The sequence below is a fragment of the Ahaetulla prasina genome, chromosome 1 (assembly GCF_028640845.1).
Source record: "Ahaetulla prasina isolate Xishuangbanna chromosome 1, ASM2864084v1, whole genome shotgun sequence".
Taxonomy (NCBI): domain Eukaryota; kingdom Metazoa; phylum Chordata; class Lepidosauria; order Squamata; family Colubridae; genus Ahaetulla; species Ahaetulla prasina.
The window spans coordinates 344,585,034-344,601,741 of NC_080539.1; the positions used below are offsets into that span (position 1 = coordinate 344,585,034).

Here is a 16,708-nt window from a genome sequence, read left to right on the forward strand (position 1 = left end):
TGGTAGACTTATTTGAGTTAAGTAGATGGGATGACAATACATATTGTGTTTAAACATAATGTTATTATCCTGGATTTTAAAAGATATTGGTATCTGAATAAGACACTGTGATGTTCTTCATGTGGGACACTAAGCAAAACTGGGTAAGTTCATATATTATATAAGTTCATAGAGCCATGGTGGAAAGCAGTACTGCAGGCTAACTCACTTCTCACTCCAGGAGTTCAATTCTGAGATCCTTCTGCGGTCAGTAAAATGAGGACTCAGATTGTTGGGGACAATATGCTGACTCTGTAAACCATCTACCACTTAGATGTAAAGCACTGTGAACCAGTATATAAGTCTAAGTGCTATTGCTATATATCACAGTAAACCAAAAATATATGCCTTAATATTATGTCTGAGGAAGGCCATAAAAACATGCAACCTGTAGCTTGTGCTTACTCTGGTTTAAATTTCAGATAGATAACAGACATACATACATAGCTATATTTATTATGATCATTGTGTTACATACATAGCTATATTTATTATGGTCATTGGTGAAAGACAAGCTACATTAAAAGAGCTTCAATCTGCTTTTACTTTGCGTCTACTCAGCATTCAGGAATGTAAGATCATTTCTACAATGCGGTGGATTCTGTGGTAAAGTCGTATGAGGCCTTGTCAATTTGAATTATAGGTAGTCCTTGACTTACAACCACAACCGAACCCTAAATTTCTGTTGCTAAGTGAGAAAATTTATGACCCCATTTTATGACCTTTCTTTACAAAATTGTTAAATGAATTACTGCAGTTGTTAAGTTAGTAACATGGTTGTTAAGTGAATTTGGCTTTCCCTTTGACTTTGCTTGTCAGAAGGATGCAAAAGGTGATCACATGATCCCAGGACACTGCAACCGTCATAAATATGAGTCAGTTGCCAAGTGTCTGGATTTTGATCACATGAAAAATGGTCATAAATCGCTTTTTCAGTGCCATTGTAACTTTGAATGGTCACTAACAAAACTGTCAAGGACTGCCTGTATTTTTATATTTCTAAAGTGCCCAATAACTCAGCAGTGTAAATCAATTTAAAATATTAGGTACAAAATAAAATATAATAAATATTAATAATACTATATATAGTAAAAAAGTTTTATTTCCATTTTCCAACAACCTATTCAATATACAGTCTCTTATTCAACATTAGTCATTAACTTTCATTTGTTACTTATTCGGACCTGCCCAGCTACCACTTCCTTCCTTAACAAACCTTTCCTCCTCCCTTCTCTACTTTCTTCTACTTTCTTCATCCTTCCTCTCCTTCGCTTTTCTACATCCTCTCCTCCTTCCCTACTCTTCTCTTCCACCCTTTCTAACCTCTCTTTCCCTTTCTTCTTCCTCTCCTTTCCCCTTTTCTCCCTCTCTCTTTCCTACCTACTTTCTTCCTTCATTCTCTCCTCTCCCTTTCCATTCCCTTCTGAAATGGCAGCTGAGCAGCCTGATTTCATTTCAAATTATTTCTATTTCTTAATTACATATCTTCAATCATTCCTTTACATTGATCCTTCTCTCTTTCTCTCTCCCCTCTCCCTCCCTCCCTCCCACTCTCGAGACTTCCCAGAACAAAGTACAGGGTATAAGATTAATAATCATAAATTAAAATACAACATCCAACATAAGATACAAATACAACATAAGTCATAATCCATAGTCACTCCTCTCTGTAAGATCTTAACTCCCCTTCCAGAAACAAAAAAGTACAAAAAATTGTTCTGGAAAACAATTTTTCCAAAAAATTTATGGATGTAATGTTGGTATTTGCTTAAATAGAATTTAATTGTTATAATTGATATATTTTGGATATAAGTTATAATTTTAATAATGTTATTTGACAGATGTAAGGTAAATTGAAGAAATATTAATATTAGCAATGTTATTTGATTTATGTAAGTGATATTAAAGATATGAGAAGATAGAATATTGTTTATTTTTGGAGATTGGATAAAAATTTAAGAATTTAAGCTGGAAATATGAATTATATTTGGGAGACTGTTTAAGGAAGAAAGGTATATTATAAAAGAATTTCTGATGAATACTGGAAGATTCCAGTATTCCAACCGCGGCTGACTGTTGGAGGCGAGTCACTGGCCCCAAAGGAAAGGGTGCGCAACTTGGGCGTTCTCCTGGATGGACGGCTGTCGTTTGAAGATCACCTGACGGCCGTCTCCAGGAGAGCTTTTTACCAGGTTCGCCTGGTCCACCAGTTGCGCCCCTTTCTTGACCGGGATGCCTTATGCACGGTCACTCATGCTCTCGTCACTTCTCGACTGGATTATTGCAATGCTCTCTACATGGGGCTACCCCTGAAGTGCACTCGGAGACTTCAGTTAGTCCAGAATGCAGCTGCGCGGGTGATTGAGGGAGCATCACGTTGCTTCCAGGTAACACCACTCCTGGGCAGTCTGCACTGGCTACCTGTGGTCTTCCGGGTACGCTTCAAGGTTTTGGTTACCACCTTCAAAGCGCTCCATGGCTTAGGGCCCAGGTACTTACGGGACCGCCTGCTGTTTCCACATGCCTCCCACCGACCCGTGCGCTCTCACAGAGAGGGTCTTCTCAGGGTGCCGTCCGCCAAGCAGTGTTGGCTGGCGGCCCCCAGGGGAAGGTCCTTCTCTGTGGGAGCACCTACCCTCTGGAATGAACTTCCCCCCGGTTTACGCCAATTGCCTGACCTTCGGACCTTCGGGAACTGAAAACTTATTTATTTATACACGCGGGACTGGCCTGATTTTTAAATTCTAAATTTTAAATTTTAAATTTTTAATGGTAATTTTACTGGGTATTTTATATGGTCAATTGGACGGTTTTAATTTCGGCCTTTTATTGAATAAGCTTTTTAATTGTTATTTTAATATGTATATTAACTGTTTTAAATGAAGGCTGTACACCGCCCTGAGTCCTTGAGAGAAGGGCGGTATAAAAGTTTAATTAATAAATAAAATAAATAAATAAATAAGATGGAATATCGTCTTGGTCTTGATCGATGAAGATTGGATATAAGATTCTATAAGATTCTGAAGACTTCAGGAGTGGAATGGATTGATATATATTTGGTGTTAATTGATGAAGATTGGATATTAAAAACTATGTATTTTATTGATGAACTGGAAATACTAATTTAATTGGAAGATTCTGAAGATTTTAGGAGTGGAATGGACTGATATATAATGGACTGGAAGAATAATAATACTATATATAAAAATGATAGAAATAACAATGATGATTGTCATCATCAGATAACATTAACTTCTTTTAAGCTTTCTGGATAAATTGAAGGGCACTGTATTTCAGGAGTAACAGGTTTGGAATTTGCATCTCTGTAAGTTAATAAGCATATGAAAAATTTGCATCCATTTTAAATTGTCTTTTGTCTGAAGCAACTTATACACTTCTCTGTACTGCTCCCTACTATGTTGGCATGCCAAAACCCTGCCCTTGATATTCCCCATCTTCTTGCTCCAGATAGTCCATCTGCTGTTTGTTTTCCTCTTTCTTTCAGTAGGAGCATCTGGCTGGTTAATTCTGAGGGGCTCTTGGGCAGCTGCACTGCCTCACTTTTAACATAGGCAGGGGTTGGGCTTTTCCATTAATTGTTTTCAAACAATAGGCTTTTGTTGGAGATTTCATTTTAGGGTTAGGGATATCGGTAGGAAAGAAAATAGGGCATGTTAATTATCCATTTTTTGCACCTAAAATATGGTATGGCTAAAGTGAACTTAAGATGAAGGATTGATGCAGTTTTTTTCCTATTTAATCATGTTTTGGTTTTTAGAATAACGGACCCATCACAATTTGGGTATCAGACTTGGATTCTAACTTTTGCCATTAATTCACTGAATATTCATGCAGCAGGCTAAGCTATAATTAGTCCTAAATATGATCACCAAGCTACCCATATCACATAGATGAGAGGGTTAACTATTGGCAGATGGCTTTATACAACATGTAGAGTTTAATGTCATGCTGGATTATGATTAAGATAAACTAAGTTATAACATCCCATGGTTACTGATTATAAAGTCCTTCCTCCTTAAACTATAATCAGACCCATGATTTGAAAAGTCATATTAAGCAAAACCATGTGTCGGATAATATATGAACCCAAATCATGGCTTGTTTAGTTTAACAACTGCAAAAGCAGACCTTATCTGGCCTTGGGCCAACAATAATTTCTCACTTCTGAACCAATTTCCTGTATAGTGGGCAAAATGACAACATATATTTAGTTTAGAATCTAAAACAAAAAAATAGTACAGCAGGAGAAATATCAACAAAGGCTAGACTCAAAATGGTTAAAATTTAAACATATTAAAGTTAGTTAAATGTTCATGTTAGATTTGGATATGAAAAAGGAACCTAGAAAGAATTAACTGATCTCAGCTAAATATGTATTATGATTGTAGCCTTGCAGTTAAATTCAGCATACTTATTCACAGTAAGGCCTGCTGCAATTTAAATACACCAGTTTATTTCAAGTTTTTAAAATGTTAAAAAAGCAATAAGACAACAAAATAGTAATATTAGCAGCAAGTGGACCCTGCTGAGGAAGGAACTCCATCAATAGGATCTCATTGCCTCAGATTAGAATTTGGGGATGATTTCTTAAAATTGCTGTGTAGCATTGCATTCCTGACCTTCGAGAAATGTAATGCACAGTTGTGAGGTGCATAAGATGCAAGAGTAATGAGTAATGGAAGAAAATTTGTGATCATTCCCAATGTTTGAAACCTCCATCTACAACACACAGAACAAATTCAGGTTTGAGGAATTTCAAAGAGAGGCATCTTTTTAAAATGTAGAAAACTATGCAGTGAAAAATATAAGGATTAACCATCTACTTTGCTCTTCTCTTATGGGTCATTTCAGATCAATTTGAAAGATAGTCAGTGTTGTTGATCTACTTCTAGATCTTTAATTTTCTTTAAAGTGCTCAAAACGTTCAGAATTTGGGGGAATACTGTGGCCACAAATGGAGAAAGCAGCAGGGTTTTTTTTTGTTCACCGCCACAAAAAAGCTACATTTGCTTACAGTGTTGTTTAGAAAACCAGAAGGCTTTAAATCCGTTAAGCTTATCATGTGTGTTCCTTTACAAAAACGGAAGAGTCATATTCACATTGCCTTGCAACGCCCAATCTCAAACATCAGTGTGTCCAAATAAACTACTTACTCTGAGACAGAGTTCTTCCCACTGGCTGTGCAAACGTTCAATTTGTTCTCTCAGCACCATCACATCTTCTGGGAGGATAAATTGAGCCACTTTCACCTTTTGTGCATCAAGTTCTTTTGCATTTTGGCTCCAGTTGGTGAGTGATTTCTCCAGCACCTGCATGGAAACACCAAGGGGAAAACAACAGCCCTTTCAGAGCCAGCTCCTGGGTGGGGGGATGGGGGGAGAATGTGTGCATGCCTGCCTGCCTGTGCATTCTCTTTTCTACAAACCTTTTGGTTAATCTTGTGATTGGTCTGTACAAAAGGGAAGGGAAAGGAGAACAGCAACTTGCATGTGTGTGTGTGTGTGTGTGTGTGTGTGTGTGAGAGAGAGAGAGAGAGAGAGAGAGAGAGAGAGAGTGAGAGAGAGAAAGAGAGGGAGGGAGGGAGAAAGCGAGCGAGCAGGTCATTTTGTGTTCGGATCTTGTCTTTTTTTGGTTAGTTGCCGCATAAAATTGAGGCAACTGGAAAGAAAAGGAAATGGGTCATTTTCAAATATTAAGCAGACGAAGAGTTTCCCTGAATTCCTCAAACTCTTAAAAATGTATAGTGTTATAAAGCTTTACTTAAGATGCAGCATGACATCTGTGAGATTATTTTTTTTTCTTCCAGAAGAAATTTAACAAGGTTACTCTTCTAGCATTTCAAAATTGAGGGAGTTTGTTTACTTGGAATAACATTCACTGGGATTAATAGTGCTTATTCCCAACTAAAAGAAAATAAGTCAAAGAAACCCAAGGTAAAATAATTTGAAATACAGTCAATTGAATTCATGGGGATTAATATAATATAACAACAGAGTTGGAAGGGACCTTGGAGGCCTTCTAGTCCAACCCCCTACCCAGGCAGGAAACCCTACACCATCTCAATCAGATGGTTATCCAACATTTTCTTAAAAATTTCCAGTGTTGGAGCATTCACAACTTCTGCAGGCAAGTCGTTCCACTTATTAATTGTTCTAACTGTCAGGAAATTTCTCCTTAGTTCTAAGTTGCTTCTTTCCTTGATCGGTTTCCACCCATTGCTTCTTGTTCTACCTTCAGGTGCTTTGGAGAATAGTTTGAATCCCTCTTCTTTGTGGCATCCCCTGAGATATTGGAACACTGCTATCATGTCTCTCCTAGTCCTTCTTTTCATTAAACTAGACATACCCAGTTCCTGCAACCGTTCTTCATATGCTTTAGCCTCCAGTCCCCTAATCATCTTTGATGCTCTTCTCTGCACTCTTTCTAAAGTCTCAACATCTTTTTTACATCGTGGCGACCAAAACTGGATGCAATATTCCAAGTGTGGCCTCACCAAGGCATTATAAAGTGGCACTAACACTTCACGTGATCTTGATTCTATCCCTCTGTTTATACAGCCCAGAACTGTGTTGGCTTTTTTAGCAGCTGCTGCACACTGCTGGCTCATATCTAAATGGTTATCCACTAGAACTCCAAGATCCCTCTCATAGGTACTACTATTGAGCAAGGTACCACATATACAGTACCTGTGCATTTTGGTTTTTTTGCCTAAATGTAGAACCTTACTTTTTTCACTGTTGAATTTCATTTTGTTAGATAGCGCCCAATGTTCAAGTCTGTCAAGATCTTTCTGTAACTTGAGCCTATCTTCTGGAGTGTTAGCTATTCCTGCCAGCTTGGCTATTCCTGTCAGGATTAATTTCCAAACAAATCCAGTTATCTAGATAGTTGCACAATTGCTTTTGCACTACTGCTGACTGAGTCCCATTTCACATAATTCACTAACACCAAAATGAACAACATGCACCATTTGACTGAGTAGCAACTTTGAAGGTTTCTTGTCAAATTTTTAAAAAGTGCTATGTCACATTCATTATTTTTCAATTAATAATAGTGATTGCAGGTAAGCAGGGTCCAGAAATCTCAGTGGAGCCAGACAACCTCATCTTCTTTGTTCAATACATCTTTATTCAATACATCAGTTTATTTCTGAGCTGAAGAACTGTATCTTCTCGTCAGTTTGGAGAGAAGGTCTCTGTTACTCCCAGAGTAATTTCAGAACGGTTCCATTTGCACTAATCCAGCATTCTAATCCAATTTAGAACTTGTTTTAGAACATCAAGAATTGTTGTGCAGGTATATCTTGAATTAGTGAAAAGATATTAAAACTGATGTTCCTCAAACTGTTCCAGATCTTGGCTTTCATAGACATACCTTTACTTGTTCCAAGGTTGCTGGCAATGCATCATGTTCTATAGGAAGAGGTTTGTTTATGCTTCCTTTGAGCTCAACTAAAACATGGCCCAGGTCCTTCACTTGCCTTTCACAGTTCTCCCAGGTCTGTAATTTCAAAGAAGAAAAATGAGTTCATGATGAGCAATAAATATTGTTTAATAGGTAAAAGCTTTGCTGCTATCAGATAACCACCAATACATTTTGGATTCTCCTTATAATACATAGGAAGGAAAAAATAGTATTCATGAAGATTCTTTGTCTCTTAATAACTGCCTATAGCCAATGTATGCATTCTGACCTTCTCATAATTTTTGCATTGATTTGCAAAACATGCAATTCTTTGAGATTTCTGTTAGAGAAATCTTCATAATGAAAGAGAATTTTACGGTAGAACAAATTATCAAGAGAGGTATTATGCAACTGCCTTTCATTGGATGTGAGCAAGTAGATGCTAGATAGCCAAATGCTTTTATTTGGGTATCTCTGCACAGCAGGTAGCAAACTCATGGACTTCAATGGTTCCTTCCAATTCTATGATCTCAAGAATGAGCAAAAGAACAAGAGCAATTTGGATGCAGAACTTCTTTTTGCCTCAAAAGCAAATGATATTTAAACAACCAGATTAGCATTAGCTAGGCACAATAGCAATGCTCTGGGTTACTAATCTAGTAATATTTTTCTATAATCATAGATGATCTTTGAAAGAACCACTAATTAAGCATTTACTGTACTGCAGTTATAAATTAAAACAGGACCGCAAAATCCTAGACAAAAATTATACAAATAAAATTTACATTTAAATAAAAAAATAATTAAATTCCCAACAAATCTATCACCTTACACCTCTCTGTCCTATAAAAAAAATACTCCCCAAATAATAACTGTAACAGCAAATGTGTAAGAAGCTACGAAATACAATTCAATATTAAAGCGTTTTCTATATATTCAAAAGAATTTTCGTTCAGACTCCAGCAGCAGTAAATCCAAGAATTAGATAGCAAGAGATAGAAATAAGCCAATGATTTTCTGGATTTGATTGGTATATTAACTGCAGTAAGTAAATAAACAAAACAACCTTTCATAAATGGCAAATTCACACAAAAAGATAAATTCTAGCCCCAATTGATTTATTATAGAATAAAGATAACCGATTTATCCAAGATACCTGTATGGTGCCCTGAAATTGTCTGGTAATCTTCTCCAGTTGAAGTTGTGTGTTGTCCCAATTAGCTCGCAACTTGTTTATCTCCAGCTGCATGGCAGCCTTTGCTTCAGGGGCTACTGTGCCAAGTAACTTTTCCCCAGTATCCAAGATTAAAGAATATCTGGTTTGCCACCTCTTCTGAAGTATTTCCTTATTCTACCAAGCAAGCAAATAAACCCCAAATTGTTATCATTACATCAAATATAAATAATTGTTACCAGGGGTGAAATGTAAAATTTGTTACTACTGGTTCTGTGGGCATGTCGGGGGGTGGTGGTGGTAATGTGACTGGTTGGGTGTGACCAACTTTTTTTTAAAACTTTTAAAAGTATTTTTTCTACAGCCGAAGAGGTTGTAAAAAAATGCTTTTAAAAGATTCTGGCGATCAGGCAACTCAGCTGGGATCGCCAGAGGAACCTTTTAAAAGCTTTTTTTTTACAACATCTTCGGCCGAAGAGGTTGAAGAAAAAATGCTTTTAAAGGGTTCTGATGATCCCAGCTGAGCTATGCGATCATCAGAGGCTTTTTTTTTACTTTTAAAAGCATTTTTTCGGCCGAAGAAAAAAATGCTTTTAAAAGTTTAAAAAAAACCTGATGATCGTGCAGCTCAGCTGGGGCGGGGGGGATGTGCAGGGGTTTTTTGCTACTGGTTCTCTGAACCTCCTGCCGCCATCGCTACCAGCTCGGGCGATCCAGTTCGAATCAGGAGCATTTCACCCGATTGTTACGGTTAGAAGATCAGCCGATAGAATATTAAAAGGACACATACAGAGATGTAAAAGAATATCTACATAACCATTTGAAAACAAAATCTCCTTAAGTATTACTTGAATAATATTAGTAGGATATATGCCTTTCCAAATTATTATAGATTTTACAGCACTACTGCCACTTCTGTTGTGGTCCTGGGAAGTGAAAGTAATTAAAAATATTTTTAAAATGCAGTCCTGGGCCAAAAAAAAAGTTCAGCTACCTCTGGTTAGCATTATGCCTGAATGGAAGACATACTGATCCTCCCAGCAATCTATTATTATCACAATTCCACAGGAGGGAGAAAGAAGCTGAGATGACAGCTGCTAATATAAGTCTCTTTATACTGGTACAGCAAAGTCTTTAAACCCATGCCTAAAAATGTATTACCCCCAAAATGTATGCTCCTGGGGACAAGAGGTTCAATATATGTAATGACTAGCGTGCTTTAGGAAAGCATCAATTTCATTTTTTTTTAAAAAAAGAAAGGTTTTTAACTAGTATACCACTTTAAGTGAGAAAATCGTACTGAAGTTGCTTAAAACCCCAAAAGAAAATAATCAATTTATTTTAAAAAAATGTATCTATACACACGCCCGTTCTAGAGCCAACCATGTTAAAATAAACATTTCTAGGGTCAGTTCAGTAAAAAAATATTCCAACATTTGGAATTATAAATAATTATAATAATTCAACAATAAATTGAAATTATTATTAATCTAATTTGAACCTACAATTTATACCAGAAAGAAATACAAGTAAGGTACATGAGTATGAAATTCAATTTCTGGATCATGAGGCCCTGCGCATAGTCACTCATGCTCTGGTCATGTCTTGTTTGGAATATTACAAACTACATGGGGCTCTACATGGGGCTATCCTTGACAAGTATTCAGAAGCTATAGTTGTCCAGAATGCAGCAGCATAGTTCTGGAGGTCTCTAGGGTGGTATATGTAACCCTACTGGTACTGGAGCTGCACAGGCTACCATTTTACTTCCAGGTCAAATTCAAGATGTTGATCATCACCTTTATGGCATGAGCCCTGATTACCCGAAGAAGCATCTCACCATGATGGAATTGGCCCACTCTGCTCATTCTGGCAAAAGGGAGCTACTGTGGACCCCATCAGCCAAAAAATTTCAGCTGGTAAGGTCCAGGAGAGGAGCCACACTTTGGAACATCTTACCACCGGAGGTGAGTTCTACCCCCACCCTTCTGTCTTCAGGAATAGCCTTAAAACCTGGTTCTGCCAGTTGGCATGTAGTCCTGATGGAGAAGCTGTAGGTGGTTGGTGCAGTGACAGAGAGGGTACTACCACTGCTCTGCTCCAAATCTGTGATCTTTTAGTCTGTATTTACTCTTTTGTAATTTTAATCTGCTTTTACATTGTTTTTATATCTCTGTTTTATTACATTATAAGCCACCCAGAGTTGCCTCGAATTGTGAGATGGGCAGCGCATACATTTAATAAATAAATAAATAAATCTGAACCGTGGGACACATCTCTCCAGGTTTATCCCATTTTCATTTTCCAGAAATATGCTAATGCGGTCTATTGTTGATTTCTCTGGATTATAGCAAGTGGGAGGCCTAACCTTGAACTTGTGATTCAGGTTCCTAATTTGATCCAAGCGGTACTTCTCCTGGCTCTTCACGGCAGCTATGTAGCTGTTCGTGTCCATTAGGAATTTTGTGAGATCTTGGAGTAAGGTTGTGAATTTTTGCCATTGCTTTACAAGGCTGTCAATGTCACGCTTCTTCCGATGAGCCATCCGCACTACACTCTGCCACTGCTCCTTCAGCAGAGTGAGCCTGGAGATAAACTCAGTTCTAAAGTAACCAGAGTGATATGTTAATACAGTATCATATGCTACCATCACACTGTAGACATATGGCTTTGGATCCAGGGTGCTATTTAGCAGGTACCCTATGTCACTATAGAATATGGCCACCTAAGAGTGCCAAATCTGCTCCAGGTTGTTGAACACTGCACTTTTTGAAGGTTGAAACTGTAAAAGTGTGTTACTAAAATGGCCCCCTTACACACAATAGCAAATAAAACTTTACTACTCATTCTTAGAAAACCTGGTTCTTTTATGGCCGCGAGGTATCCATACTCCTTTACAACTAATTTGCAGAAGAAGGTTGCAAACTTTTCATCAATACCTCTGGTTTATAGAAGCTGTCTTATGCTCTTATCATGACTAGTTTCAGGCTTGTATTTTTACACACATATGCAGACACACACAAAATTATGTATTTTTAGTTATTGGTCTTGGACTGTAAATAAACTGAACTGACTTCATGATTTGTCAGCAGGAATGGAGACAGTGTTATTTTTTAAATATAAAACTTCAGGCATGGGCAGCCAGGTTTCCTCCAGTTGTTTTGGATTTCAGCTTCCATATGTACACTAGAGCTTATGAAATTTGTGACCCATAGAAAGCTGACTTTCCTACCTCTTTATGATGAGGAAGAGATGCTGAAAGCTAAGTAACAATTATATTGATTTATAAAAATATCAGAAAGGGTCTGTCAGCTATTTGGAAATTCTGGACATTGTAGCTCTTACAATCTGAAATGAACTGTTTTGGAAAAGGCTGAGTAAGTTTAATACGAATAGATAGTATATGCAGAAGTGGACACACTCATCCTAAAAGTTTAAATTCAGTGGGTCCGGCATCCAGGTAAGCAGGCGTAGGAAATTACAGATTTGAAACAATAGAAGTTGTTATAGAATACTACAGAACAACACTGATGAACAGAGGATGCTGGGTGTGCTCTGCAGTTCTTTGTTCCAACATGGGTGTTAGCTGCATTGGATATTATTTAAGCCTAAGATCAGGTCTTTGGTTTTTCCAATTGTTCCATATCCATAAATTTATACAGATAGCCTCATAATTGACCCTGGAATTACACTAATAAGTCATGCCAGTCATTAAGTGGGTCACCATATGACCATGCCCAATTTATGATATTTTTTGTGGTTTTTGTTAAGTCAATCATTGTGATCATTAAGCAAACCTGCTTAATAAGTGAATCCTTTGGGCAATGGGCATTGACAGAAACTGGAAGCTAGTGCTGGTTTCTGGCAACAGAAGCTGTAAGTTGCAATCACAGGACTGCAGGACTCTGTAAACAGTTGTAAATATGGGCTGGCTGGCAAGTGCACCAAGTGTGATCATGTGACTGCAGGACAGGGCATTGGAATTCCAAATCTAGATCCTAAGTAGCACCTGGGAAGTCCACGATCAAAATTTGAGTGATTGCTGAGCAACTGGTCATAAATTGAGAACTATCTGTAATGACAGCTTTAACTTTTCTAAAAATAATTGTTGACTGGGTTCACATCATTTCTACCGAAAGCCATAAAAACCAAAGTGTACACCATCAAGTCATGTATTTTACCTGCTTTCTGCTTCTCCTGATTCCAACCTATTTAGAGCTTTTGACACAAGACAACTGAAAATTTGCTGATTAATGGAAATCTCTGTTTGCAATACCTGTAAGTAATGAATAACATTTAACCATTATTATAGTTCAATGAACTGAAAGAATATCAGCTTTATAAAGCTGATATGACTTTAAAGCTGATACCAAACTCCCAATTCTTTGGATCAAGGCCAAACGTCTGGAAACATCACCTCATATTCTTTCTGCTGTTCTTGCAGCTTCTCAAGTGTACCCGGCATATTCTGTTTCAGGGTCTCTTTCATTTTCTCTAGAAACTGCACCCAATTCTGACATTGCTGAAGAAATTTCTTGTCATCAGATTGATGCTTCTGCAGTTCACTGCAATTCAAAAAAAAGAAAAGAAATGAAATGAGTTCAGCACAGACATAGTTGAGGGTTAAATTAGGTATGACTAACTTAAATCTTAGAGGTTTCAAGAAGTGTACTTGTTGTAGTTCAAATATATTATCCGTGATCCTGTAGACAAATCTCTACTGTAGCCTTCCTTTACTTGGTACTTTCCCAATGATATAGATCCATGATGGCAAACCACAGGTGGCACGTGGAGCCATATTGGTGGACACACAAGCTCAGCTCCGGCGCGCATGTGCATGCTGGCCAGCTAATTTTTGGGCCTTCTGGGCCCACCAGAAGTAGGGAAACAGGCTGTTTCCTGCGCCCGGAGGGCCTGGGGGGTGGGGAAGGGCCGTTTTTTGCTTTCCCAGGCTCCAGAGCCTCTCTAGGAGCCTGGGGAGGGCAAAAACGGCCCACCAGAGGCCTTCCGGAGGTTGGAAACGGCCCGTTTGCCAACTTCCAGTGAGACCGGAAGTCGGCAAATGGGCTGTTTCCTGCCTCCAGAGGGCCTCTAGGAGGGTGGGGAAGGCCGTTTTTGCCATCCCCAGACTCCTAGAGAGGCTCTGGAGCATGGGGAGAGCAAAATACAGGCCTACCGGGCCCACCAGGCATCACATGCCAAAAGCGGGGGGAGTGGGGGGTTGCGCACACAAGCAGGGTGGGCAGGGCACATATAATTATGGGTGTGGACTAGTGGTGGGATTCAAATAATTTAACAACCGGTTCTCTGCCCTAATGATTTCTTCCAACAACCAGTTCACCAAACTGCTGAGAAAGTTAACAACTGGTTCTCCCGAAGTGGTGCGAACTGGCTGAATCCCACTACTGGTGTGGGCACATGCGCAGGTGACCTCCCCGCTCCCCCCACTTTTGGCACCCAATGGCAAAAAGGTTAGCCATCACTGACATAGATGCTAATTCTCTGTACTTCCCGCCATCAGCTGTAGCCCGCTATATTTACAGGGTATAAAGTAGTGAAAGATTGCCTGAGAATTAAGACTGTAAATCTAATCTGAAACTTAAAGCAACCACTAAGGAAGAACAGCTTGGAGGCTGCTGGAAGTTAGGCAATGGAGCTAGCCAACAGTTTAAATTAGGTCTGTTAAATATTTCGTTTTAAATGCATTTTAAATCTGGGATTTATATTGTGTATTTATGTGTTTTAAATAAGGCTGTACACCCTCCTGAGTCCTTCGAGAGAAGGGTGGTATAGAAATTTAATAAATAAATAAATAAATAAATCAGAGATTCCTCATATCTGTAGGTTAAAACATTGATAATATATAATAGTCACTTCAAGGAAATAGCTATTATGAAGGAAGAAAGCTGTCTATAACCAAAATGGCAACTATGAAGGATATGACCAGTCATAAAAATAGTTTATTAAAAGGCAAATTAGTGAACTGTTTTTCTCTGCTACACTCTGTAGGTCCCAAGGATTACTAATTCCACCTTACTTTTGTTTTGGGATGTACATAGGGATACATTCACAAACAAAGACTGAGAGTTAAGAACTTTATTTATTTGACTTCCAGATACTGTACAGAATTTTCTCCATGCAGCATGCAAGCTTCCCATTAATTTTGTATAAAATGAAACAAAATCTGTAAAAAGTTCAAAAGTAGAAGATAGAAGGGTTTTTCAAAAGATTAGTGTCCATGGCAACTAACTGAAAACATCTGACTTAGGTGAGTTTAAAGAAATTTAGTTAATATCATGGACAATGAGCTTTATCAATGGCTGTTAATTAAGACATCTATGTGTAACCTTCACGGATTGTGTTTCCCTAAATACATGAAGGTGGAAGACACACAGCAAGGAAAAGGTCTACAACAGCTAGTCTGCTACCTTCCAGCATGGGAGCTCGGAAGAAGAATCTGGTTGCCCAGTTTTGGATACAGATTAAATATCCCACTCTCTGATAAACTCTTTCTATAACTTGAATGTCTTCATTTTTGATGCTGTCTTATGTGCTCACTAACACTTGCATATTATTAACATTTTCTTTCAACTCACTGGGCGGCAGTTCATATATTCAAAAGCAGATTCCAAAAATCCTATCTCGTGGAACTATTCCGTGAGTGTTGCATGGAAAGATTACTAGACTGCAACCAAAACTAAAAGATAAATACGGCTGCTTGTAGAAAATAGCCGTGAAAGAAAACATCACATATACAATATAGTTTAGTCACAGAGCTTTCAAGACTTTAAACACTTTGGGTACAAATAAAGTGACATAAACTACTATGATGGAGTTACATCACAATACGAACAAAAAGTCCTCTTTACCTGCATTGCTCGAGAACTAGAGCTGTTTTCTGTGTCCACTGCCGATTAAGATTTTGTAATCTCTTTACAGTGAAGTCACAGAGTGGCAATCTAAAGCTGATTTCATTCAATCTCTCCATTTCAGGAGACAAAGATGCGAGACTCAATAACTGGCTCTGAAAAGAACAAACGAATTAAATACTAGAAAATCATGTTCGTTTGATTTCTTGCAAACGTTACCCAAAAAAGCAAATCATTTCTTTGATATAGAAAGAGGAGCAAAAACCTCCAGGTCTCTCTATACAAAGTTGCATACCATAGAAATTAGCATAATAGCTATTTATTAATGGGACAAGTTTTCAGACTACTTTGCAATACCAGGGAAGGGTAAATATCATTGGGCCCAAGAGCTCCTCTTCCCCTCCTTCCAGTTTTTTGGAACTAATACACTTTCATTATTTACTGGAAGTTCATTAAATAGCACTAGGAGCAATGCTATACATTTGGAACTAAATAATTCTGAAACCAGGAATTTGAACATTTCAACAGAATATGCACTATTTTTTCACAAAATAAAGAAAGCCAAAACTTATTAGGTCAAAAGTCAGAAATCCTTGCTCAATACCAAAATCTACTATCTGGACATTCCTAAACAATATAGAGCTTATATTATAAGTCTATAATTACAATTATTAGATTTATTTATATCTTGCTTTCCTTCAGAATAGTTCAGAATGGTAGTCACAGGTTTCCCTATTTTATGTTAATTTGGTTAATGAAGTTATTACAACTGGTCACATTTAAGCATTGTACATTAGGACTGCTGAATTACATATCCCAGGCATGATCTCTTCTTTGTAAACTCCCTTTCAGAGTTATAGCGCATGTGAAAACATGCCTCACAAGGAACTATAGACATGTGATGTTATTCTGTTCTCTGTCAAGTAACAATTCAGAAAGACTTTTGGGTAACGATGCAAAAAATGTGTCACATTCAACCATTCTATGGCTGTGACACCTAGTTTGGCATGTTCCATGTGCAGATAAAGAGTGAAATATGCACAATCCAATCTAGGCATGGAAACAAACACACATTTAGGTACAAATGATATGGTTGCAATTGGGAGTGGGAAAAAGCTAAGGAAACTGGAGGGTGTGTACTAAGAAAAGGAAGGCATTTTGCTTGAATACTGGTACCTTTCAAAAGTTTCATCTTCAAAAA

General features: G+C 37.9%; 1 protein-coding gene across 11 annotated transcripts in view; it reads right to left on the bottom strand.

The window, feature by feature from the left end:
* SYNE2 (spectrin repeat containing nuclear envelope protein 2) overlaps positions 1-16,708 on the bottom strand; it is a 276,441-nt gene that overhangs the window by 35,367 nt on the left and 224,366 nt on the right. For all 11 annotated transcript variants that reach the window (XM_058162907.1, XM_058162909.1, XM_058162908.1 and 8 more), the window contains 7 exons: positions 15,508-15,662; positions 13,056-13,203; positions 12,820-12,914; positions 11,007-11,241; positions 8,621-8,815; positions 7,435-7,560; positions 5,214-5,369 (listed from right to left, as the gene is read on the bottom strand). In XM_058162907.1, the coding sequence (XP_058018890.1) occupies positions 5,214-5,369; positions 7,435-7,560; positions 8,621-8,815; positions 11,007-11,241; positions 12,820-12,914; positions 13,056-13,203; positions 15,508-15,662 (1,110 nt within the window). The remainder of the gene's footprint in view (positions 1-5,213; positions 5,370-7,434; positions 7,561-8,620; positions 8,816-11,006; positions 11,242-12,819; positions 12,915-13,055; positions 13,204-15,507; positions 15,663-16,708) is intronic.